The 22,406-nt window shown below is 50.4% G+C and overlaps 3 protein-coding genes across 4 annotated transcripts; 2 read left to right on the forward strand and 1 right to left on the reverse strand.

Annotated features, from left to right (window-relative positions):
• Positions 1-2,243: 2,243 nt before the first annotated feature.
• RPS29 (ribosomal protein S29) lies at positions 2,244-2,853 on the reverse strand. The gene is made up of 3 exons (XM_055717264.1): positions 2,693-2,853; positions 2,444-2,543; positions 2,244-2,360 (listed from the first exon to the last, which is right to left on the reverse strand). The coding sequence occupies exons 1-3, from the start codon at positions 2,752-2,754 to the stop codon at positions 2,352-2,354; spliced, it is 171 nt and encodes a 56-aa protein (XP_055573239.1). The 5' UTR covers positions 2,755-2,853; the 3' UTR covers positions 2,244-2,351.
• A 2,798-nt stretch (positions 2,854-5,651) lies between these two features.
• Positions 5,652-14,747, forward strand: LRR1 (leucine rich repeat protein 1). 2 transcript variants are annotated; one of them, XM_055716814.1, is made up of 4 exons: positions 5,653-6,072; positions 6,162-6,260; positions 10,406-11,133; positions 13,738-14,747. In XM_055716814.1, the coding sequence occupies exons 1-4, from the start codon at positions 5,893-5,895 to the stop codon at positions 13,988-13,990; spliced, it is 1,260 nt and encodes a 419-aa protein (XP_055572789.1). In that variant the 5' UTR covers positions 5,653-5,892; the 3' UTR covers positions 13,991-14,747. The 2 variants fall into 2 exon arrangements, with proteins under 2 accessions (XP_055572791.1, XP_055572789.1); XM_055716816.1 differs by lacking the exon at positions 6,162-6,260 and having other exon boundaries at positions 5,652-6,072.
• Positions 14,748-19,257: 4,510 nt separating this feature from the next.
• On the forward strand, positions 19,258-20,807 carry MGAT2 (alpha-1,6-mannosyl-glycoprotein 2-beta-N-acetylglucosaminyltransferase). Its single transcript, XM_055716700.1, has one exon. It carries the CDS (start codon positions 19,315-19,317, stop codon positions 20,677-20,679), a length of 1,365 nt encoding a protein of 454 aa, XP_055572675.1. The 5' UTR covers positions 19,258-19,314; the 3' UTR covers positions 20,680-20,807.
• Positions 20,808-22,406: the final 1,599 nt, after the last annotated feature.

Raw genomic sequence — 22,406 nt, forward strand, 5'->3', positions numbered from 1 at the left:
GGAGCTGCCGAAAGGAACCACTTGCTCCCCGCCACCTTCACAGGCTGCAGCAGGCATGCCACGCCACGCTGGTCAGCACAGCATTTTGAGAACTGGTGCATTGTTAGAATGCAGTAAACCCTTGCCAGAAATCTGTTCAGTCTGATGTCATCACCCCACAGCAAAGGGCTGATGGGAATCATCTGAGCAAGACAGCCCCATACAGTCATTTCAATTTTTATACCAGGCTTTAACTACGAATTGATCTTATTTGTCAGGATTTGTAGTTAGCTGTGTGGTTACTCCCCTTGCAATGAAGCCATGGTAGCTGCTCTTAGGATGGTAACAACACACTTTCCCCCAGCTCATAGAATGGGTGGGAAAGGAGCTTCACAGGGCACCTAGTCCAATCCCCTGCAGCAAGCAGGGACATCTTCAACTCCATCAGGTGGCTCAGAGCCCCGTCCAACCTGGCCTTGAATGTTACCAGGGATGGGGCATCCACCACCTCTCTGGTCAACCTGTGCCAGTGTCTCATCACCCTCAGCGTAAAATTCCCCCCTTATATCCAGTTTGAATCTACTCTTCTAGCTTTAGAAAACTTCCCTTTTCTGGCTGACATCCCTGTAGAGGCCCTTACTATTATTCTCTGCACCTCCTGTCAAGTTCAGCTCCATCCATGCCTTGGCCTTCCTGACCCCATCTGTACTCAACCAGGTAGCATCCCTGGATCTTGCAGGACCTTCCCAGGATACCTGTCCCTGCTTCCACTGCCTGCGCAGCAGATGCAGGAGTTAACCCAGCCAGCTGCTTCAACTTGCATTTCTTGTGTTACTTACCAAGTATTTTTCTAGTTCTCATTAGTTTCAAGTAATTCCTAAACCAGTCACCAACTGACCACAGCAGATTTAACCAGCCAGCTGAGGAAAAACGCAGCACACTGAGCCCGTACCATCACTACCAGCCCACAGCATTACCTCCCCAGCCTTTCAGCTTTTGCTGTGAACACACCTGCAACCCCTGCCCAGCAGCTGCACATCCCCAGAGGTTCCTCACAGGGAGTTTAACATTTGAAGGCCAAAAGCTGTGACAGCAGGCTTGCCTGCCTACCTACCTCTGGCAGCTCAGTGCTGACCTTATGCCATGGGATCCACCACATCTCTGCTTCCATCACTGCAGTAACCAGAACAGGCTTGGCGACAGGAAGGTACAGCCATGCTTCAGTTCAGGAGGGAGCCTTTACCACACAGAATAAATCCTCCAGCCAACTAGGTCAGCACCTGGGTTTATTTCCATTCCCTCTTTGACTTCCCATCTTTTTCAGTTTAATAACCAGTGGGACAAAAAAAACCCACAAAAGGCTATTAGGGATTTCCAAACTAGATGCAGAGCACTTAGCTGGAAGGGATCAGCCCATTTGCCATTTCAGGCATCATCAAGACATTCATCTCATCAGTAATCTCACATACAGCAGCAGAGACACTCCAAAAAACAGCCTAAGCAGCAGGACAGCACTGTATGCTTTTAATCCCCTTACAGGGAATTCAAAAGCCTCACCCCAGGTCTTTGGCACAACTGAGAAGTGTTTGCCCAAGTAAAGGTTGTGGTATGATAAGACTGAAGTTATGTGGCTGGAGACCTCAGAAAGTGGCAGATTAAGTGGAAGCGGTGTGTAGCTCCAGCCATATTAATTCACTTCCTTCAGAGGAAGTGAGGAAGTGCAGACAGTACAGCCCATCACACACAGGCTCCAGCAAACATCTGCCCTGTCCGAAGGCTGCCACGGGCTCTGGATGCTGTTACCTTATTTTGCTATCAGTTGTAACCTTCCCCACAGCTTCCCATACCAAGAAGCACTAGGCATCCTAACAAGTGAAGAAAGCTTGGACACATTTCAGGTAGAGCTCTGTACCCCACACACACTGCAACATCACCGTTTTCTGCATTAGCAAGAGCACAGTTTGCCACCATCTAATGCAAGCACAACCATTACCAGCAGCTACACTCCAGCAGACTGCCTGGCCATTCACCTAGCAGTCATTTGAAGCAGACCATTCTACCACTCTGCTTGCAACCCTGAAGGCTAAGGGCATCATAAAAGCATCAACACTCCTGAGACCACCTCATTTTGTACGGGAAGACTGTAGACAGCAGGGCAGGCTTGCTTAGGCCTGTCCCCAGGGCAGCACCCCTCTGGCAGGACCACTCTGAGGAAGTGAAAGCCCTATTGCCATTAGGACCTTTACAAAAGGCAAACACACACATTATCAGTCGGGAAGGGAGACTATTTATTGAGTAGGGCTGCGCCGCGATGCTACAGATGTGTCAAGGAGGCCCAGGGAGTTCTGGCGACAGCCTCATCCTCCCGGCGCTCAGTCCAGCTGCAAGAGAGCGAGAAAGGAGAGGAGTCAGCGTAAGGCGATCCACCCGTCCCGCCCCGCACGGCTCGGGTACCGGCCTTTACCTTGATGAAGCCGATGTCCTTGGCGTACTGCCGAAAGCACTGCCGGCACATGTTCAGGCCGTACTTGCGAATGAGGCCGTGGCGGTTGGAGCACACGCGGCTGTAGGGGAAGAAAAGAGCAAGGCCGGTCAGGACGGGTAATGGCGGCGCAGGGCGGGGGAAAGGAAGGGGGGGGGGGAAGAAGGGTGAGGAAAAAGGCAGCTGCCGCGGGCCAGAGGGAACCCAGGAGCCACACGGCCGCGCACTGACCAGGAGCGGGAGCCCTGGCCGAACTTCCTGGGGTGGCTCCAGTAGAGCTGCTGGTGGCCCATACTGCCCGCTGCGCGCCTGGCGGCTAGAGAAAGATGGCGGGCCGCGCACGCGCTAATCAACCCTACCCCGCCTCCCGGCCTGCACCGCGGCGCGCCTGCCCGGCAGTGCGCAGGCGCGCGGAGGGAGAGGGGCGGGGGGGCGTTGTCTGCGCGGCCCAGGCCCCGCCCCCGCCCCGCCCCCGCGGCGTGACGTCACGGCGCGGCAGCACTAGGGGCGGCGGCGCGGGGCTCGCAGCGCCGGGCGCGGTGGCGCGTGCCTGTAGTCCCAGCTACTCGGGAGGCCGAGCCCGCCGGATCGCTTGAGCCCAGGAGTTCTGGGCTGCAGTGCGCTATGCCGAGCGGGCGTCCGCGCTAAGGCCGGCATCAATATGGTGAGCCCCGGGGAGCCGAGGCACACCAGGTTGACTAAGGAGGGGTGAACCGGCCCAGGTCGGAGACGGAGCAGGTCAAAGCTCCCGTGCCGGTCAGTAGCGGGATCGCGCCTGTGAATAGCCACTGCCGCGTAGCCTGGGCAACACAGAGAGACGCGGGCTCCTTTTCCGACCCCCCGCAACAACGCTTTTGCCCTACGCGCACACCGGCCCCTGCCGCTCGCAGCACCGTGCATGACCCCTGCCGCCCACCCACCGCGCACACCGCCCCCTGCCGGCCGGCTGCAGCACATCTGCCATCTGCGCATGCGCTGACTCCAGAAAAAGAAATTGCTTTGCAAGAATTAAGAGATTAAAAAAAAATAATAATTACAGTTTAAGCCTAAACCTTAAAAAGTTCACGTTGAAAGCAAATATGGAAAAGATTCACTTTTTTTATTTTGTCTTTTTTGAGGGAATTTTTTATCTTTTAGAAATTTTTTTGTCCTTTTTTGGGATTTTTTTTTTTATTTTGTCCAATTTGGGGAATTTTTTTGGCATTTTTTCATTGTTTTAAACTTTGTCCTTTTTCGGGATTTTTTTTATTATTATTATTTTTGGCAGCTTGTGCCGGTGCTTGACAACCCCTTTGGCAAAGAAATTTTTTCTCATGTTCTTAAACCTGCCCCAGCACAACTTGAGGCCGTTGCCTCTCGTCCTGTCACTTGTTACCGGGGAGCAGAGGCTGAACACCCCCAGCCCTGTCACATTTGTGCTGGACCCCCTGGCCAGGGCTCCCCTCTGGCAGCCACTCCCCTGAGCCATGACATCACACTTTTTGGAATTTTTTTAGGTTTTGGATTTTTTTAGGTTGTGGGGCTTTTTCTTAAAATTTTTTTTTTGAAGTTTGGGGACTTTGGTTAGTGCAGTGAAAGCTGACTTTTGGCAGGCAGCAGCGAGGCTGGCTATGCCTTCACCCTCTGCATCCCCTTGGCACACAGCCCCCACCCAGCCTGCACCACGGACCCAAGAGTTCTGTTAAGTTCAGCAGTTTTATCCCAATTTCTACTGCAGCCAAGCTGATAGCAACTCTTTCCAGGTGCTGAAATTTCACTGTTGGAGGTTCCCAACCCGCGCTCTCTTCACCAATATGCTTTAATGTTGCAAATTCCTCAGTTTTTCTAATTTTTCACTTTACTGAATTTCTCCCTGTTATTTTGGTAGCACTTCTTCCGTAAGGCCCCGCATTCTCCTATGGCTTAGACAGCCTGAGCTGCCATGAAGAGTAGGCAGATGATAAGGGCTGGCACAGGCATCTAAATCAACCAAACAGCAACTGTACGCCATAGCAGATGAATGTATCTTTTTACCCGGGCTTGGTTTCCAAACACCCACAACTCTCATTCCTGGTGACATTTCCTGAGCCTCTTTTAGCAGCAAACCCAGCCTCAGCCCAGCTGGCCATGCCGGGGCCAGAAGCCACCACAGGGTGATGGCAGTCACTGGCAGTCATTCCTGCTGTCACCACGCTGGGCAAGACTTGGGGCAGCGCTGGGAGCACTGGTACCTTTGCAAATGAACACACAGAAGGATTTATTGTAAATTTATATCTATTTTTTTACAATTAATTCACAGGATCCCGGACTGGTGAGGGGTGGAAGGGGAGCAAAACCTCCCCAGATCTAAACTACAGTGAACCTTTTTTGAAATTGCTTCACAAGAAAGACTCCACTTCTTAGGAACTGATTGTCCATCCCTGGGCACTGGCCAGGCTGCCCGGAGAGGTGGTGGGGTCTCCTGCTCTGGAGACATCCAAACCCACCTGGACGTGGCTCTGTGCAGCCCACTCTGGGAGACCCTCACGGTAAAGACGTTTCTCCTCAGGTTCAGGTGGAACTCCCCGTGTTGCAGCGTGTGCCCGTTGCCCCTTGTCCTGTCGCTGGGCACCGCTGAAAAGAGCCTGGCCCCGTCCTCTTGGCACCCGCCCTTATATATAAATACATATATATGTATAAAAAAGATATTTGTATGAAGCAGTACGATCCCCTCTCAGTCCTCTCCAGGCTCACTCTATTCCTCTGTTACATACAATTGTAGAAATCGCCCAAAAGATTTGCCTGCAGTGTGGACCCAGGGCACTGAGCCGCTCCCTGCGGTGAGGCCAGTCAACCCTTCCGCCCGTTCCCTGTGCCTCACACCCTGGCCTGGGCTCCCCGCTGTGGCCAGCACGGGCGGTGTGCCACTCCCGCTGCCAGCCCCCCGTCACCGAGCCCAGGGGGCACCGGGGACCGGCGTGCCCACAGGGCTGCGCTCCCGTGCCCCTTCAGCTCCCCTGTGTCTGCTCACCCCCGCCACCTCCCTCGACTCTTTCCGCCGAACGAGCCGAGCCGGGCCGAGCGGAGCCGATGAGGGCCGAGCCGGTGGGGGCCGAGCCGAGCCGAGCCGAGCCGATGGGAGCCGATGGGAGCCGATGGGAGCCGATGGGAGCCGAGCGAGCAGCGCCGAGCAGAGCCGAGCCCCCTCCAGGGGGCGCCGGCGCAGAGCCCGCGCTGAGGGCCCCTGGCCGGGGCTGGCCGCTGCTGCCGGTGCCGCCGCCGGTGCCGCCGCTCTCCCTTCCCGCCGGGCGAGCCCTGACGCCGGGCGGGCGGCCCCCAGCCGGGCTGGCGGCGGCAAGCGGGATATCGGGGAGACAGGCATGGCGGCGGGCAGCTGTGCGCGGAGAGCGCGGGAGGCCCCCGGGCGGTGCCGCCAGTGAGCGGGCCGTTGGTCGGTGGCGGGGCGGGCGGAGATGCGGCTGCAGTGCGAGGTGGAGGTGGTCAGCCGGCTCCTGCCCACCTGCGGGCTGCGGGGCCGCGGCCGCGCCACCAGGGCTCTCCTCTCGCTCGGCCGCCCGCCCGGACGGGCGCGGGGCGGCGGCGTTTACCTCATGGTGTGCACGGCGCGGGACCGGGTCGGTGCTCGCTACAAGGTGGGGACGGCGGCGGGGAGGGGGGAGACCGGGCCGGGGCGGGTCCCCTCGCCCCGCCGCGGCTGCTGAGCGCCCGCCTTGCCTCGTAGGTGCAGGAGAACATCGAGCGGTTCTTCACCCGGTTCGTGGAGGAAGGCAAGGCCACCGTGCGCCTGCGGGAGCCCGCCGTGGACGTCTGCCTCAGCAAGGTGGGGGGGGGGGCGGCCGCGGCTGGCGGCTCGGGACACCGACGAGGGATCGGTGCCGTCCCGAGCTCGGAACCGAGCGGGTGTGGAGGGGCCGGGGTGCGCCCCGCCACCGTGCTGGGGGGAGCCCGGTGGGTGCCCAGGCTGCCGGCTCGAGGTCCGGCCCGCGGACGCCGCACGGCGACTGACAGCGCAGCTTCGGCACCGGAGGCGTGCGGCGGCACGGAGCTTGGCTTTGTGTGTCCTCAGCAGGCTACGGCAAAAAGGAGAATAGGAGGTGCCTTGCTCACTTTGTGCCAGGAAGGCTGAGCCCAGCTTCTTTGCTGGGCTGTGTTCTGATTCTCCCACCTTCTGCTTCCTCTGGGGAAACAGCGGGAGCAGAAAGTCCATTTTTCATGTTGCTGTTCATCGCTTGTGTAGAGAGAAACAACTCTTTTCATCTCTCTGATACGTCATCTTGCTCTTTTGTCCTAAATTCCATGAAACGGTTAGTGCTTACTCTCTTTCTAATGAAGAGAAAAAAAAAAGGAAAAAAAAGGAGAACACTCTTGTCTTAGTGGCCAAGCAGTGTCCCCACTGGTTTTCAAAGCTGGAGACACATAGTAAGGATCAGCGCTACAGGCACTGTCTTGCCTTAATGCTTAGCTGATAGTGGGACTCACCAATGTATTTATTTCCAGTTCATAAGGTATTTGAAAGCTGTAAAGTGTTTTTAATAATGATAAACACACCAAAAAGATCACGTTAACATTCAGTTTTTATGCTGGTTAAGGGTTGGGTTTTTTCTTGCGCCTGTTCCAGTAATCTTATGTAGCCTTTCAGAGGAGGAAAGCAGGACAGCTTTTCTAAAACCTTAGAGTTAGGATGTGTAAATAAAAGCCAATAATATTGATTTTTTATTGGGAAAATAATTTTTACTTTCTGTTGCAACTGATTATTTGGCCTGAAGAAGGAGATCCTTCAGTAATTTCAGTGATGTCGGACTGAGCAGCTGTAACTGTGAGTGGTGAAGCTTATTCCTTCACAAGCAGAATGCTTTCTCAAAGGGTCTGTCTAAGGAGAAATGCACAGGGTGTGTTTAAACTGCAGCTGCAACAGGCACTGACGAGAATCTTTGCCAAAGCAGAGTGGAGCTCAGGGCAGGCTGCAAGGTCTGCTTGAGAAACAAGGTGAATGAATCTGTATTTGGGAGGGTGATTTGCTGAAAAGAAAACAAATGTGACCCAGCAAGGGAAAAAAAAACACCAAACACTTTATTGGGAATAAGACTAGTAACTAAACATAAGCCTGAATATAACTGTGATAGGTCAAGATTTTGCAGAATGTGGCACAGTGCTGTGGTGGTCTGGAAATACCTTATCCGTGCAAGAGTGAAAGCTGTAGGTAAGGGAAGTAGCCTTAATATGATGAAGAAAGCAGTTCACCTGTACAGGGTTGAACAGAAAAGAAGCTCTGTATGTCCTGATCCAATTAATTTTTCTCTTGTCAGAAGCAAATGCGCTCTGTATCTTGCAAAACAGAAAACTCATGCACTAGATTCAGAGTATCTTCTTGTTCTGCATCCTTTACTCTGAACAATTCAGCTGAAGCCTGAGAAGTCAAAAAGTTTATCTCAAAGCAAAGGTACAAAAGCAGGCTTGTTGTAAGGGGATCTACTAGTAGTGTAAAATTGGGGAAGAAAGGTCTGTGGCTTAGTGCTACAAGATCTAACTTCGACTGTTCGTAGGGCCTGTAGGAAAACAGTTTGACAGATACTCTTTCAGTGTGGGTAGTAATTTAATTAACACTTACATCCATTGTTTTCTGTATGATAAGATAGCCCAAAACGTTGTTAGACTAAGTCTCAACTGAATCTAATGAAACAGGGCTTAGAATAATGACCAGAGTTTCTCCAAGGAGGCTAGATCCTCACTCCCCATTTTAACATAAGGCTCACCCTTATACTGTCAAGCTCCAGAAACTAATCCACTGAATTCTTCCAAAATCAGTGATATTATATATTTCTTTTAAAAGCTCCAAATCCAGAAACCAAATTTAAGATGCTTGGTAACTCTTCTGTAGTGTTTCTGCTAGTCTTCCATGATTTCTTTACAGAAAGGCTTCTTGACTCTCAAAGGTGGACAAAAGCTTTGTAGAAAAGAGATTTCCAGGTATGACTATAGCAGTTGTATGCAACTACTGTGCAAAATCCATCTTTGAGTTCTGCCAGGCAGTGCAATTTGCTGCATTCAGCCACATCAGAAATTTAAGTTGAGAAACATCGGTCTGGAGCATTCAACCCTGGAACAAAAATAATAAAAGTCACTGTGTTGGGTTGTTGGGTTTGGGTTTTTTCCTTCAGCAAGCCTGTGCCTGCTGCATTGCACACAAGGTCTGAAATCCATGTAATCTCCAATTGCCTTGTCATCATTCATTTAGCTCTGAAACAAGAGACTTGTTAAGGCATCAGCGCAGATTAACCTCTTCTCCTGACATCTATTCTGTGGTTGAGAGTTCAGGCTTGTGGCAGAAAATTGCATCCTGAGTGCTTCCATCTAATTCTTTGGGTTTTTTCTTAGTATTTTTCTCAAGGTATTCAAGGTTCCTCAACAATGGGTTTACAGATACTACGTTGCCTTTATGAAGGTATCGCGGAGGAAATTTGATGCAGAGATATCTGTTGTGCTTCATGCTTTGAGTGCAAAGAAATGTTGCCTGTAACTTCATTATAACATACAGTCATTTCTTTCACTTGGTCTTTACAGATCTGGAGGACTTTTTCTCTTCACTTCCAACTTTAGTTAGCTACTTATTACCCTCAGGAGCATGACAAACCTGCCTGTAGTTAGGGGGAGTTCTATAGCTGAATGCTTTTGTTGGATTGGCTGAGATAACGAATGCTGGTCTTGGATACAAGGACTTTTTATGTGCACCTTCCCCACCTCTGGAGGATATCACATCGGGAGTTAAGAGAATAGATGTGCATTAAATGCTTAAGGAAGGCAATCATTTTAGATTGCTGATGCAGTGAAATATGTTTGACCTTTATGGTCTTTATTTATGTCACCTTAGCATCCAGAAGTCTCCAGGGTGATTGCTTTGGTGTGGTAGGTGCTTATATTATGTTAGCTAGTTCTGGACCCTCTAGAATTTGGTATAAACAAATACATTTAGGAAAAAAAAGTCTTTCAGGTGCGGAAATGGGCATCACTAGGCCTGGGCAAGTTACAGCTGGGAACAAAGTGCAAACCTCTTGACCCTGAGCCATGCCAAAATGCCAAGCTTGTTCTTTCCTGCAATGAGAGGTGACTTTTACTTGTAGGGATGCATTGTGCTTGTTATTTTAGAATTCACTTTATAGCTTAGCGTCTGTCAGCCGCACGTCAGCTTGACTAGGGACTTGCTAGAAAATTTAGAAGATAAATGTTTGGGCACCCCCCTGTTCATAAAAGTTAATTATATCAGTACAAGTGGATCACGGCTTTCTCGACCGTTATTTAAAATACAGGTCATCTGATACTCCATTGATTTGACTCTCTGTCCTTACTGCCATTATATTGTATCCCACTTAAAGCAAAATTGCTCAGTTGTTTACAGAAGGACTGCAAATAATTATCCTCGTTTGATGCTGGCACAACCAAACACAGCTCTGTGTGTGCGACCAGAAGCACTGACTTAACCTGCCTTGAAGCTTTCTACCTACCTTTACGTTGAATTTAGCCTCTGATTTCATCCTCTTCCTTCCTAGCAACTTTCAGAAATTATCACCTCCAGCTTTGGATCTCTGATTTTCCCCCTGTGTGTTTTTATAAACTGTCCCTTTATCCTGTTGCAGGTTAGGAAGATCACAGTGCATCAGGCTTTTTTTCTGTGCTTCAGTTTCAGCTGTGAATTCAGTGCTTTGTTCCTTTTCTGAGTAATGCAGCCTGGTTTGTTTGATCTAGATTATTCAGAGAGGTCGTTATGTCTCATTCAAATTGCATGCCATTTGTTCTTAAATGCTGTAAACAGCACATCAACCTAATAAGCCCGAGTTGTTTCCCTTTCTCATTTCATTGCCCTGCTGAGTTAGTAGCTCCAGATAGGGGTACAAAATAGTTCAGAAAGTGTTAGTACAAATGAGCACAAGAATAATTAACTTTTAATTCCACCTTTGTGTTTTCCTGTAGGCAAATGCCAGCAATTTAAAGAATTTCCTTTCAGCTGTGAGGCTGGCTCACCAAGGGACCGACATAGGAGCTCTCCCTCTCTCAACTTTGGTACCAGCAAAGAACTCGGAGGTGGAAAAACCAAAGACAAAAATGATCATAACCTCAAGAAGGGACTATCCTCTCACCAAAAACTTTCCTTACTCCCTCGAACATCTCCAAGCCTCGTACTGCAAACTTGCTCGGATTGACACGCGTGTACTTTGTTTGAAGAAACTCCGAAAACTAGACCTAAGTCATAATCATATTAAGCAGCTGCCAGCTACTATTGGTGACCTGATCTGTCTTCAGGAGCTTATTTTGCATGACAATCACCTGGAGTCCTTCAGTGGGGCTCTATGCAGCTCCACCCTTCAGAAGTCTCTTCAGTTCTTGGACCTGAGCCAAAACAAAATCAAAGCCCTTCCAATTCAGTTTTGCCAGCTGCAAGAACTCGTTAATTTAAAGCTGGATGACAATGAGTTGATTAGGTTGCCCTTCAAGATTGGCCAGTTATATCATCTGCGCTTTCTGTCAGCAGCTCGAAACAAACTTCCTTTCTTGCCCAATGATTTTAGGAAACTCTGTCTTGAGAACTTGGATCTCTTTGGAAATCCTTTTGAACAGCCTAATCCACTTGTTCCCAATATACAACTGAAAATACCATTGACTTTGTTAGAGTGTGCTGCAAGAGCAACCATAAATTACAGGTAAGAGTAGCATGCTGGGTACGCATTGCACCTATTCAGTTTCAAACCTGTCGAGTTTAAACTTTACTGACTTCTTTTTTCCTGTCAGCAGCTATTGCTCTTCACCTGTTAAAAACTGTAAGGTTAAAGTTGCTTTGAATTCCGCTTGTAAAATCATCCCTTCATTATGCAGGATAACGCAGTAAATTGGTGACGTGGAAGCGTTTAGAGCAAGCTATAGGTTTAAATGCTTTTGTCCACAAAATGGGGGCACCGTAACAGAAGATTCTTGCCCAAAGAGAATCGGTTCTACAACCCAGAACAACTTCTGACATTTTGTATTGAGGGGTTTCCGCTACAGTAGAGTTTGTGGCACTGATCATATTTTGTGTTGGGCTCTTGGACATTGCTTTCAAAAATGGTTCCCCTTCATCTTGTGCTCACATTAAAGTACACTAAAACTGTGTGTAATGCCCATTAGCCTGTGTGAGAGCAGTGTGTTGGCAAACGGTTAACTTCTGCCGTGCAGCTCCTAGTTACAGACATGGACCGGTCTGCCTCTGCTTGAGATGGGACCTCACACAAGCTGAGTAGTGTTGGAAGGGTACTGCAAGGTGGCTTCTCAGAGGGCAAGTGTCACACTGGAGTTGATATGACCTACTGCAGGCTTCTCCCTACCTTAGGTTTTCCCTGATGTTTATTTCCTTTGGTGTTGGAGTAAGGTTACTCTGTCTTATGTGGAGAAGCCCAGTTCTGAGGTAATTTTAAAAAATACTATTTCACCAAGTGAACATCACCCTTGCCAGGCTGCTGTTTGTTGTCAGTTCTCTCTCCTTCTCCAACGCGGCTTGCATAGCTCTGCCTGCGTGCCGCTGCCTCTGATCCTTTGGCACCAGCTGCTGCTACTCCCTCCCTGTTCTGGGTGCAAAGGGAGCAGGAAGATGGAAAAAGAGTCACCAGTACAGAAAGGGGGTGAGAGACAGACTTGAAATGTTCCAAATCTACGTTCTGTGTCCATTCCTGCCTTAGGGGTGGGCAGCGCCCCATAAACCTGGGTTAATTGCTCAGAAGTCTCTGCTAAAGGTGTCCACAGGCATGCAGGGCACACCCTGGAAATGAGCCGAGCAACCAAATGTTCTGGTTCAAATCTTACCCTGATTTTATTAGAGTAATTAAACTCCACATGTCTCCTTTCCCAACTTTATATAGATTGCAGTGGTTTTGTTATAAGTATTATTAAGGCTGGGGTCTTACTTTCCTGGAGAATATAATCCCTCATCACTGGTCAGATTTTGGTGCTCAGTTACATTACCGGAGTACCTAAGGATACCTAGTCATTAACCCAGGCCCCATGCAGCAGGCTTTAAGAAAATGGCACCACACAAAACAAAAAAAACTTTCTGCTCCAGGAGTCTGGTGAGACGAGAGGCAATGAAAACAGTCCCCTTGCCCACAGATCTGTGGTTATTAGGAGACAACTTTGGTCAGAGTGGTCCTGATTATCTTAAGTGTAAAAGAAAAAATAGTCAAGTCTAAGAAGTGGGCAACAGACATTGTCTGACATTCACTGGATGTGAGAATTAACAAAGAATGAGAAACAGGAGTGATGATGGGCTGTAAAAACCTTGAGAATGGAAGAAAACAGGAGGAGGGAAGATGTGAAAGCAAATGTTTGGAAAATCAATCTTCGTAGTAGCAGTCTGGGCAAGTACCAAAGCTGTGATTATGCTTTTCCTGACCGGAAAAAAGGATGTCCTGAAATTGAAGTGGTAAAAAAAAAACAAAACAAACCAACCACAGGAGTCTTAGCTATGTGAATGATGGTATGTAGAAAGAATTGGGAATGTGTAGGTGTAGTCAGGATGTGAGTCAGTGAGACCTATTCTGTGAGTCTCAAATGACAGCTGGGCACTGGTGATACCCACACTTTGAAGTTAACTCAACAAAGTACTTCGGGGAAAATACTTATTTTGTACCCCAAACACAAGGCCACTCTGCTGCGAATTTAAAAAGAAGCAATTCTTGTTCCTGTCTCTGGATGTCGTTATTGCCATGATGGATGAACAGAGTGGTATATCAAAAGAACCTTAATTTATGGCCTGCAATGTAGTACTACTGTAAAAAGGCTCTTTTTGTCCTCTCTTTCCTCTAGATACGGTGTTTTTATGCTACTACCACTTCTTCATATTAGAGAGTGAGAAGTAGATGGTGGGTGCTTTCTCAGGCCAGGATGAAATACAGTGATCTTCCTGGCTAACATGAGGGAAGAGCAGATACGTGCCCAGTTGTTTCATTATTCATAATCTTCTTTTTAATTATCTGTCACTGTGATACAGGCTGTTATGATTTCTGTGAACTCCCTGGTTCTTGCTGCAGTGTCTTCTGGAGTTCAGGCCCTTTGTACTTAGGGGTCAGTAACATGGTTGCATGTGTTTAGCGACTGTCTTGGAAGGTGGTGTTTAATTACTAACTGGTTCAATATTGCAGGTGGCAAAATTTCAGATTTGCCTTGTCTGTGATTTCAGAATGGTGTTTCTTCCAGCTGGTGCATATGGCATGTCGCTGCGTTTGAGTGACACTGGTTAATTTTGACGTGAATTCACACTTACTCCTCTTGTTCAACAGAATCCCTTATGGTTGTCATCTTCTTCCTTCTCACCTCTGCAAAGATCTGGAAGTGGCTAAAACGTGCCAGTGCGGAAGTGCCTGTCTGAGCAGCTTCATTCAGATCACGGTGACCATGAATCTCCACCACGTAGCTCACACCGTGGTCCTTGTGGATAATATGGGAGGTACAGAAGCACCCATCATCTGCTACTTCTGTTCTCTAGACTGCTATTCCCAGTTTCTGGATAGGTGCCTGCAGAGTAACGGGTGACCATTACCAGGTGCAAAAGCTCTGCCTGAAGTTCTGTCCAGTGACGGAGGAGCCTGAAATTGTTTTCTGCGTGTTACCCACACGTGCTGCAACAGAGCATTTGCTGCAGATAGCAAACGTCAGTCTTGCAGTGAGGGGGCTCTGTCAGCCTGATCCGGTTGCCTGACTCTTCCTCCACCGCTAGCATCTCCCTTTGGTTTGAATAAAAATCAATGCTTGGCTTGAATGAACCTTCCTTAGAATGTATTTTGCTTTCCCCTATTACTGTGATTCTGTTTGGAGTATCACGACAGTTTTCTTTGTTTTGTGGAGTAAGTCGTTTCTTCTCACTAGGGGAAGGAAGGTGAGCTTATATTGAACTGCTTTGCTTACTTACGCTTGAGGCTCTGAACGCTGCCTACAGAAGATGGCTGCATTGGCTTTTATCACTGGACTGGGCTCTTCCCGACCTGTTTACTGTAGAGCAACTTGGCAGGCTGTTATGAGAAGTAATTACAGTGGGAGCAGTTCCAAAACTGGTCATGTAATTCCAGGTGCTTCTTTTTTAAAAGTTCTGTTACAGCATTCTCACTTCAAGTGGGGACCAGCATTGCTGGTTGTTTTTTTACCAGAACAAATGGGTTTAGTTTTATCTCTTTGTGATACAAGAAATTACTTTTTCTAAATATGTGACCTAAACTTTGTTTTTTAACTCTCATGTTTTAAAGGTTCTAGAGTTGTTCACTGTGTCAACTTATTAAATTTTGAAACCCTTCTATGTACATGTGAATTGTGTTTTCTCTAATGAGTGTCTCATCCAGTGTATTCTAGGGATTAGCTCCTGGCCTTTTTCCTGATGAAGGTACCGAAATACTTGAGAGTATCCACACACCCTTATTTCACATCTTGTCAGCTGGTCCATGGCTGGGGTATTGAAACAGCACGGAACAAAAGTCCCTTGAGAAGTCTTTAGGCATCCCGTGCCCTGAGACATGTGATGGCTTGGAGCGAGAGGGAGCACGTCACACTGTTATTTTTGAAGCGGTATTGAAGCAGGAGCAGCAAATTACACACTTTGCATGTCTTCGGGTTATAGATAAGTACCCTGCTGTGGCAGTCATGTCGTTTCAATGGGAAAACAGGATATCTGTACTTCCTGAGCACAGAACTGATCTAGACTGGGCTTCAAGTGACAGCTCGATGCGATGTACAGCACAAGGAGCAGCCTGGAAGGCAACAGCAGGCTTTGGAAGAAGGTACTGGCTTGCAGGTATAGCTTAATGTCTCCTGTGCGAGCACAACCTTTGTCCACGTTCTAAAAATCGGCAGTTTCAAACTCTTTACTAATCCAATTAGTAGCATTCACATTCATAGTAGAAATAAATATTGAAGCACACCTATGAAAGGGCTTTGCTCAGACAAGGGCAAAAGACACATCTTCCTGAGGAAGAGGATCCCTTATTCTAGAAGTATCGAGTGTCATTAAAACTTTCTGTGAAGGTCAGGATAACTTGACCATGTTCTTTTGATACAGTATTCATAAAACCGTAACTCTTAAGCAACTACAGGAAGAATTGGATGAATCATTCCTTATATGTTGCTCTTCAACTAGAGAGAACTTGTGAAGGAGGGAGGCAAGTGTGCCTGTTTACCTCAACAGCAGCCTTTGGAAAGCACTGCAGAGCTCACCCTGGGAGTTTTTGAATAGTTGTATGCTAATGCTGTTGTAAAGGGAGAGAGATCTTGTCCTAATTGCAGCAGCGTAAAGATTACTCATTTGGAAAAATACCTTTTAGGTGGAGTGCATGATTAAGGGGAGGGGAAGAGAGTACATGCAGAAATTTGGCCTCCTGTGGGACTGGGGAATTTCAGATGCAGATGTGTGGGTGTCTGCATGGCTGAGGGCCTGCCAGGGGGGCCAGCTGTGCTGGGCGGAGGAGGGAACTGCACCTGCATGGCCCAGGGCGTGAGCAGCCGGGCTGTGAAGTCAGGTCCAAGCCCTGCTGTGCTGGGAGAAGGGATCAGCTGGGGGGCCAAAGGCCAAGGTGAACAGGGCTGCAGACCCCCCTTGGCGGGGAAAGGAGACTGTGGGAAAGGGCTTTTTGTACACAAATAGTTTGCTGTCAGCTCTCCGTGTGCGCTGGGTTGGTTGTTTTTTTAAACCCCATGTGTGTGCACTGGGCTGCCATTACCTCTGAAGCGAATGCCATCCCCAGAACTTGACTTGGCTTCCCTTAATCCTCTGAAACTACGGCAGCTGACACGGCGTGGAGGAGGGTGGTAGGGTGCTGGAGCCCTGTGCTGCAGAGGTCACTGCATTAGCACCAGGGCACCTTCTAGCAACGCAGCAACGTCCCCAGTGTGCTGTGATCTTGCCGTCTCCACAGAGGTCAAATGTGAGGAGGAGCTTTCTGAACTCCCTGCTTTCCCACCACCCAGCAAAAGACAAAGAAAAGGGAAGTCTTGTGCAGCCAAGCAGAGGGGTCGGAGGGATGTACGATGTCCCCAAGTTCCCTTGGGAGTCTGTTCCAGCCAGCTCCATTTTCTGTGTCTCACAATCCCTGCAAACAAGCTCTTTCCGTGCTGCAGAGCGTTTGTCTCGGTAGGGTGAAGTTCCCCGATGGCAGCTTCATCCCAGAGGTGCGAGGTGCGCGGGGAGGTAGCTGGGCTCTGAGCCGGGGGGCTGCAGAGGGGTGAGCAGCCGGGGCAGCTGCTGCAGCGCTCCGTGCCTGCGCTCCCGGCCCGGCGCTGCCGGCTGCCAGCCAGCCAGGAGGTGGCGGGGGAGCCAGAGCCGAGGCCGCTCTTCCGAGTTAGATAGAGGGCAAAGCAGAAATCGCTTCTTTCAGGAGCATCTTCTCCGGCGGTTTCCCTGGCGTGCCAGCAAGACGGACGCGGTGCCCGACATCTCCTCCAGCTCGCTCGTCTGGGGAAGAGGCCGACTGGCAGGTGCGGACGCCGGTGTAGATGGCAAAAGACGGGCACAGTTCTGCTGGCTGACAATGCAAGCACAGGAGCGTGTGTGGCCCGACTGCTGTGCCCAGGGCTTTTCGCAGACAAAATGGGACCAGGCAAAAATTGTTCTCATGAGAAACTATTCTACCTCATTTATTGTACTTGTGGGGAACTGTTGGGCCGGTTACATGGTGTTTCCTATTTGTAGCAACACAATTTGATTGAATCAAACCAACTTTGCTGCAGAGTCCAGCCTCTGTCTTTTAAGCAATGCTCTTTTTTAATGCCTCGCTTGAAAACCACCAGTTGTGCCTGCATGATTCGGAGAAACTTGCTGAGTTACACGAAGCTCAGCAAAGGTCAGGCTGTGAAACTGTCATTAAAAATGCGTCCTAAACATAGAAGCATCACTGTGGTCACTTCTCGTTAACCTTGTACCCAAGAAGTTTTGTGTTTGCCTTGGATGTTGTAGAGTCAAGTCCTGCAGGGTTACTCTCATGGGGTTAAAGCAACCGATGGCTCTCACTCAGAATTTGAGGACACTGTCTGATGTGAGACGCTGTTAAATGCAGTTGAAACCTGTATTTACCTGTCTCGTCTTGGGGAAAAAGCCTTGATGGCAGATCTCGAGTTGATGCTCATGAATGCTGCTGCAAGCGGGGCTGGTGGCAGGCGGGGTCATTCTTTAATTGGCCTGGGTTTGCTGTGCTGATGCCACTTGGCGTTATCTGAGTGCTTTGCAATCCTTCATGTGTTTATCTGTGTGCTGCCTGTGTGATAGGGAAACTCTGTTATCCCAGTGGGACAGCATTGCAGTTGCTGAAGTTTTACCCACAGCCGTGGCAAGATCGTAAATCTGGCTCTGTGGGAGTTGCCTTCTTGGGACAAGGAATGCTTAAAATTAGGAAAATGAGTATTGATGCTAACCCAGACTAAAAAATAAACAGCCCCCGAACCTGCATGTATCAGTAACATCCTGCGCGGGAGGAGGTGGTAGCAGCCTCCTGAAAACAGTATTGTAGTGCCGTAAGGGATGAGGCGCAGCGGAGACCCTCATGGCGGGGGTGCTTGTGAAATGCGGGGCCACTGCTGCGGGCAGGCGGACAGAGTCAGAAATTCCTGCTGGACAGAGTGGGACATGCCGGCACTGCCGTTCGCTCCATGGCCAGGCTGGGGGCTTGGTGGAACGCTGCGCTGTTGCTGCTCACCGCCACCACCCCCACACACGGCACGGGGACGGCTGGCAGGTTTGGAAAGCTTCTCGAAGGCAAACTGGTGCGGTTCCGCAAGCACCAGTGTCCTGCTGCCACCCGTCCCAAGGACATGCATGGGCACCGTGCCTGGCCCTCGGAGCACACCGTGCCCTGGCCACGTCACCACGTCTCACAGCTGGGACTGTTCAGGATCCCCAGAGTAACCCCTGCCATTATTTGTAACTGTAGGATTATTTCATTCTAGATTACTCTTGTAGTTTTAGAATGACCGTCATCTTACATTCCAATTCTAAAATTATTGTCTTATGTTCTTGTAATTCTAGGATTATGTATTATTCTTGTAGCTTGATTTTATTATGTGTTATTTTTGGAATTGTTGCATTGTTTTATTATGTATTATTCTTGCAATTTGAACATGATTTTATTACGCATTGTTCTTGCCACTCTAGAATTATTTTCTTGTATTCATGCAATTCTGGAGTGATTTTTGAATGTATTAGTCTGGCAATTCTAGAAATTTAGTACTCTTGCCATTCTGGAATTTTCTTCTTATACATTAATCTTGCAAATCTCGACTAAATTTATCCTTGCAGTTCTAGAATTAATGCGTCTTATTCTTCTTGTGTTTCAGGAAGGAATGTCTTGTCTCGCTTTGTCAAGCCTGGCATGGTTTTTCTTTCCTTCTTGCAGCTCTAGGGTGAGTCTCTCACGCGTTGCTCGGGCACATCTGGGCCGGTTTCACCGCTCGCTCCCAGCGGGGCAGCTCCACACCCGGCTCCCGCAGCGACTTTCTCTCGCCCCCGCACCCTCAGGGGCTGGGGGCCCGGCCCGGAGGTGCCGCCGAGACCCCAGCCCCGCTTCGCGCTCCCGCTCGGTCCCGCAATTACCGGCGGCCAATGGCAGCGCGGCGCGGCCGAGCGCCCGGGGCAGCAGCCGCCCCCGGGCCGGCCCGATGTGGGGGGCGGGAGCGGCTGCGCGGCCCCCAGCCGGCGGAAGCGGCGGGGAGTGACGGCGCTGGCGGCCAATAGGAGCGCGGCGGCGGGGGGGCCGTTGGCCTATGGCGTGCGGCGACGTGTGCGGGAGGGGGCGGCGGCGGCGCGCGCGCGCTGCCTGCGGGAGCGGCGGCGGCGGCGGCGGCGGGAGGGTGGCGGGGAGCGGCGGCCGCCGCCGCCGGGAAGGATGCGGCTGCGGATCTACAAGCGGAAGGTGTTGCTGCTGGCGCTGGCGCTGGCGGTCTGCGCGCTGGCGCTGTGGGGCAGCGGCGGCGGCGGCGGGCGGAGGCGGCAGCAGCAGCAGCAGCAACAGCAGCAGCACCAGCAGCAGCAGCAGCAGCAGCGGGGCGGTACCGGTACCACCGGGGAAGCACCGCGGGTCAGCGAGCCGCCGCCGCGCCGGCCCGGTGCTGCTAACGCCTCGGCTGCGTCTGCAGCGCCGCCGGTGCTGGCCGAGAACGGGACGCTGAGCTACCGCTCCCTCGTTTACCGGCTGAACTTCGACCAGCCGGTGCGGAACGCCGGGCGCTTCCCGGCGCGGGCCGCCGCCGCCGACGTGGTGCTGGTGGTGCAGGTGCACGATCGAGCCGAGCACCTGCGGCTGCTGCTGGAGTCGCTGCGGCGGGCGGCGGGAGTGGAGAACGTGCTGCTGGTGCTGAGCCACGACCTGTGGGCCGAGGAGCTGAACCGGCTGGCGGCACGCGTGGACTTCTGCCCCGTCCTGCAGGTCTTCTTCCCCTTCAGCATCCAGCTCTACCCCCGCGAGTTCCCCGGCCACGACCCCCGCGATTGCCCCCGCGACGTGGGCAAGGCGGCGGCCCTGCGCCTGGGCTGCATCAACGCCGAGTACCCCGACTCCTTCGGGCACTACCGCGAAGCCCGCTTCTCCCAGACCAAGCACCACTGGTGGTGGAAGCTGCACTTCGTCTGGGAGCGGGTGCGGGCGCTGCGGGAGCACACCGGGCCTGTCCTCTTCTTGGAGGAGGACCACTACCTGGCACCCGACTTCTACCACGTCCTCAAGAAGCTCTGGGCCCTACGCGAGCGGGAGTGCCCCGAGTGCCAGATCGTTTCCCTGGGTACCTACAGCCCCATCCGCGGCAGCTTCGCCGGCCGTGCCGACAAAGTGGAGATGAAGACGTGGAAGTCCACCGAGCACAACATGGGCATGGCCTTCGGTAGAGACACCTACCAGAAGCTCATCGAGTGCACGGACGCCTTCTGCACCTATGACGACTACAACTGGGACTGGACTCTGCAGCACTTGACTGTCTCATGTCTTCCAAAGTTCTGGAAGGTGCTGGTTCCCGAAATCCCCAGGATTTTTCACACGGGGGACTGCGGCATGCACCACAAGAAATCCTGCAGACCATCCACCCAGAGTGCCAAAATCGACTCTCTCTTGAACAGCAACCAACAGTACCTGTTTCCCGAAACGATGAGTGTCAGTAAAAGGTACTCCATGGCACCCCTTTCCCCTCATGTGAAAAACGGAGGGTGGGGAGACATTAGGGACCACGAACTCTGTAAAAGTTACCGCAGACTTCAGTGAGGATCGCTCTCGCAGCCTTTTTCTTTTTGAGTTGTTCCATACTGTCTTTTACAGACAACACACGTGTATAAAAAGCATTTATGAGTTGGTTTCTGCTTTAATATGAATAAACATTCTTGTAAAAGGTGTCCCAAAATAGTAATCTTTCATATTCGGCAACCACATTTTGGAAACAGGTTACTTGCTGCTGCCAGGCCGCTCAGAGCAGTGTCACAGCCCCTACGCAAAAACTGACCGCTGCTGCATTCACCGGGAGGAGGAGGAGGAGAAAACTTGTATGTAAGTGCATCTTTCCTGGTGCTTATAGCTGCCCTGGTGAGGGGTGTTTTCCCCCAGCCGTGGCAGAGCGCTGGTGCCCGTGGCGCCATGCTGGGGGTGGTCAGCCGGTCTTTGCACGCCGCCTGCACCAGTGGCACTGGCACTACTGGCCATCCTGCCTGGGTCACCTCATGCCCGTCCTGGTTGGTTGCGATGTGTTGATGAATATATGAAGGAAAAAAAAAATCATTGTTTTTACTACAATGTAGATAAATACACGATTTTTTTAGTTCTGCCGAAATAAAATTCAGTTGTTTTGTAATACCAGAGAAGTTCTTGATTCTCACAAAAAGATGATGTCATCTTGTGTCGCTTGAAAGTCAGGACCTGGGGGGGAGGGGGGCGGCAGACAGGGGGTGTCTTTGCTTTAATCCAGAGGGCTGAACGCATGCCGTCACCCATTCTAGTAGTCTGCATTTAACTTCATTAAATTTTTAACGATACTCACTAATTGAGGCATAATAGAGTAACAAAGTGTGGCACGACACCTCTTTTGTTTGGATTAAAAAAAAAAAAAAAAAGTTGGCTTTCAAATCCGTCAGCTGTGTAAAGCGACCAGTAAAAAATACTGCTGTGTAATGGAAACAGGCTGACCTGGCGCTGCAAGCCGTGATCGGGTGAGAGCAGAGCTGGTCATTAACATCCAGCACTTCCACGCCTGTTTTAAGTCTAATGGCACAACAGCTTTAACGGCACTCCACTTTGAAGCACAAGTGGTAGCAGTAGCACAGAAGCAGCTTTTTGCAACACTGAGAAAGAAAATGCTATGCTAAGGGGACAGACCTACGATATTTAGAGGTGGATTTATACCAAGAGATTTGGGGGGGGGGGAATAAAACCTAAAAGTTTCATTTTTTTTAATTAGAGGAAAATAGGGTTGGTGCTCTTAGGACTCTGGCTACAACAGTTGGTTATGAATGGAAGGGCATGTAACAAGGCTTTCCTTTTACCACCGTTTGTCACCTACTTTATGGGTTGTGAATACATCAGTTAAATGTTACTTTGAGAGAGCGCCAAGTTTTGTGAAATACTCTTAAGTAGTACGCAGATGTTTATTTTGACCGTGATAAGATGCTCTGGTTTTTTCCAGGGGTAATTTAACTACTGTGATTTTGTACCAGCTTTGGTACTTGCTCCGTTTCCACAGCTTCACAAAGCCAGGGCTGATGCTGAAGAAGCCGTGCCTGTGCCTCAGCCCTTCGACACCTCCCACCAGGAGTTGCACGACTGCGACGGAGCTGATCAGGGTAAAAAGCCCAGGAAACCACTTACCCCCTGCAGCTGCGCTGCCGTAGAGGGTCAGGCAGATGCTTTTGGCAGCTGTGGCTTCCGCTGAACTTAGAAAAGTAAAACTTGCACCATGTACACCCCCGCCCTTCTGCAAGCACTCGCATTCCACAGAGAAATGT

Source organism: Falco cherrug, chromosome 7 (genome assembly GCF_023634085.1).
Source record: "Falco cherrug isolate bFalChe1 chromosome 7, bFalChe1.pri, whole genome shotgun sequence".
In the NCBI taxonomy this organism is placed as follows: Eukaryota; Metazoa; Chordata; class Aves; order Falconiformes; family Falconidae; genus Falco; species Falco cherrug.

Excerpts from the sequence above, each read along its gene's own strand:
- RPS29 (XM_055717264.1), bottom strand. The coding sequence starts at position 2,754 with ATGGGCCACCAGCAGCTCTACTGGAGCCACCCCAGGAAGTTCGGCCAG. Across the intron at positions 2,544-2,692 it reads GGCCAGGGCTCCCGCTCCTG|CCGCGTGTGCTCCAACCGCC; the intron begins GTCAGTGCGCGG and ends CTTCCCCTACAG.
- LRR1 (XM_055716814.1), top strand. The coding sequence starts at position 5,893 with ATGCGGCTGCAGTGCGAGGTGGAGGTGGTCAGCCGGCTCCTGCCCACC. Across the intron at positions 6,261-10,405 it reads TGGACGTCTGCCTCAGCAAG|GCAAATGCCAGCAATTTAAA; the intron begins GTGGGGGGGGGG and ends GTTTTCCTGTAG. Across the intron at positions 11,134-13,737 it reads AGAGCAACCATAAATTACAG|AATCCCTTATGGTTGTCATC; the intron begins GTAAGAGTAGCA and ends CTTGTTCAACAG.
- MGAT2 (XM_055716700.1), top strand. The coding sequence starts at position 19,315 with ATGCGGCTGCGGATCTACAAGCGGAAGGTGTTGCTGCTGGCGCTGGCG.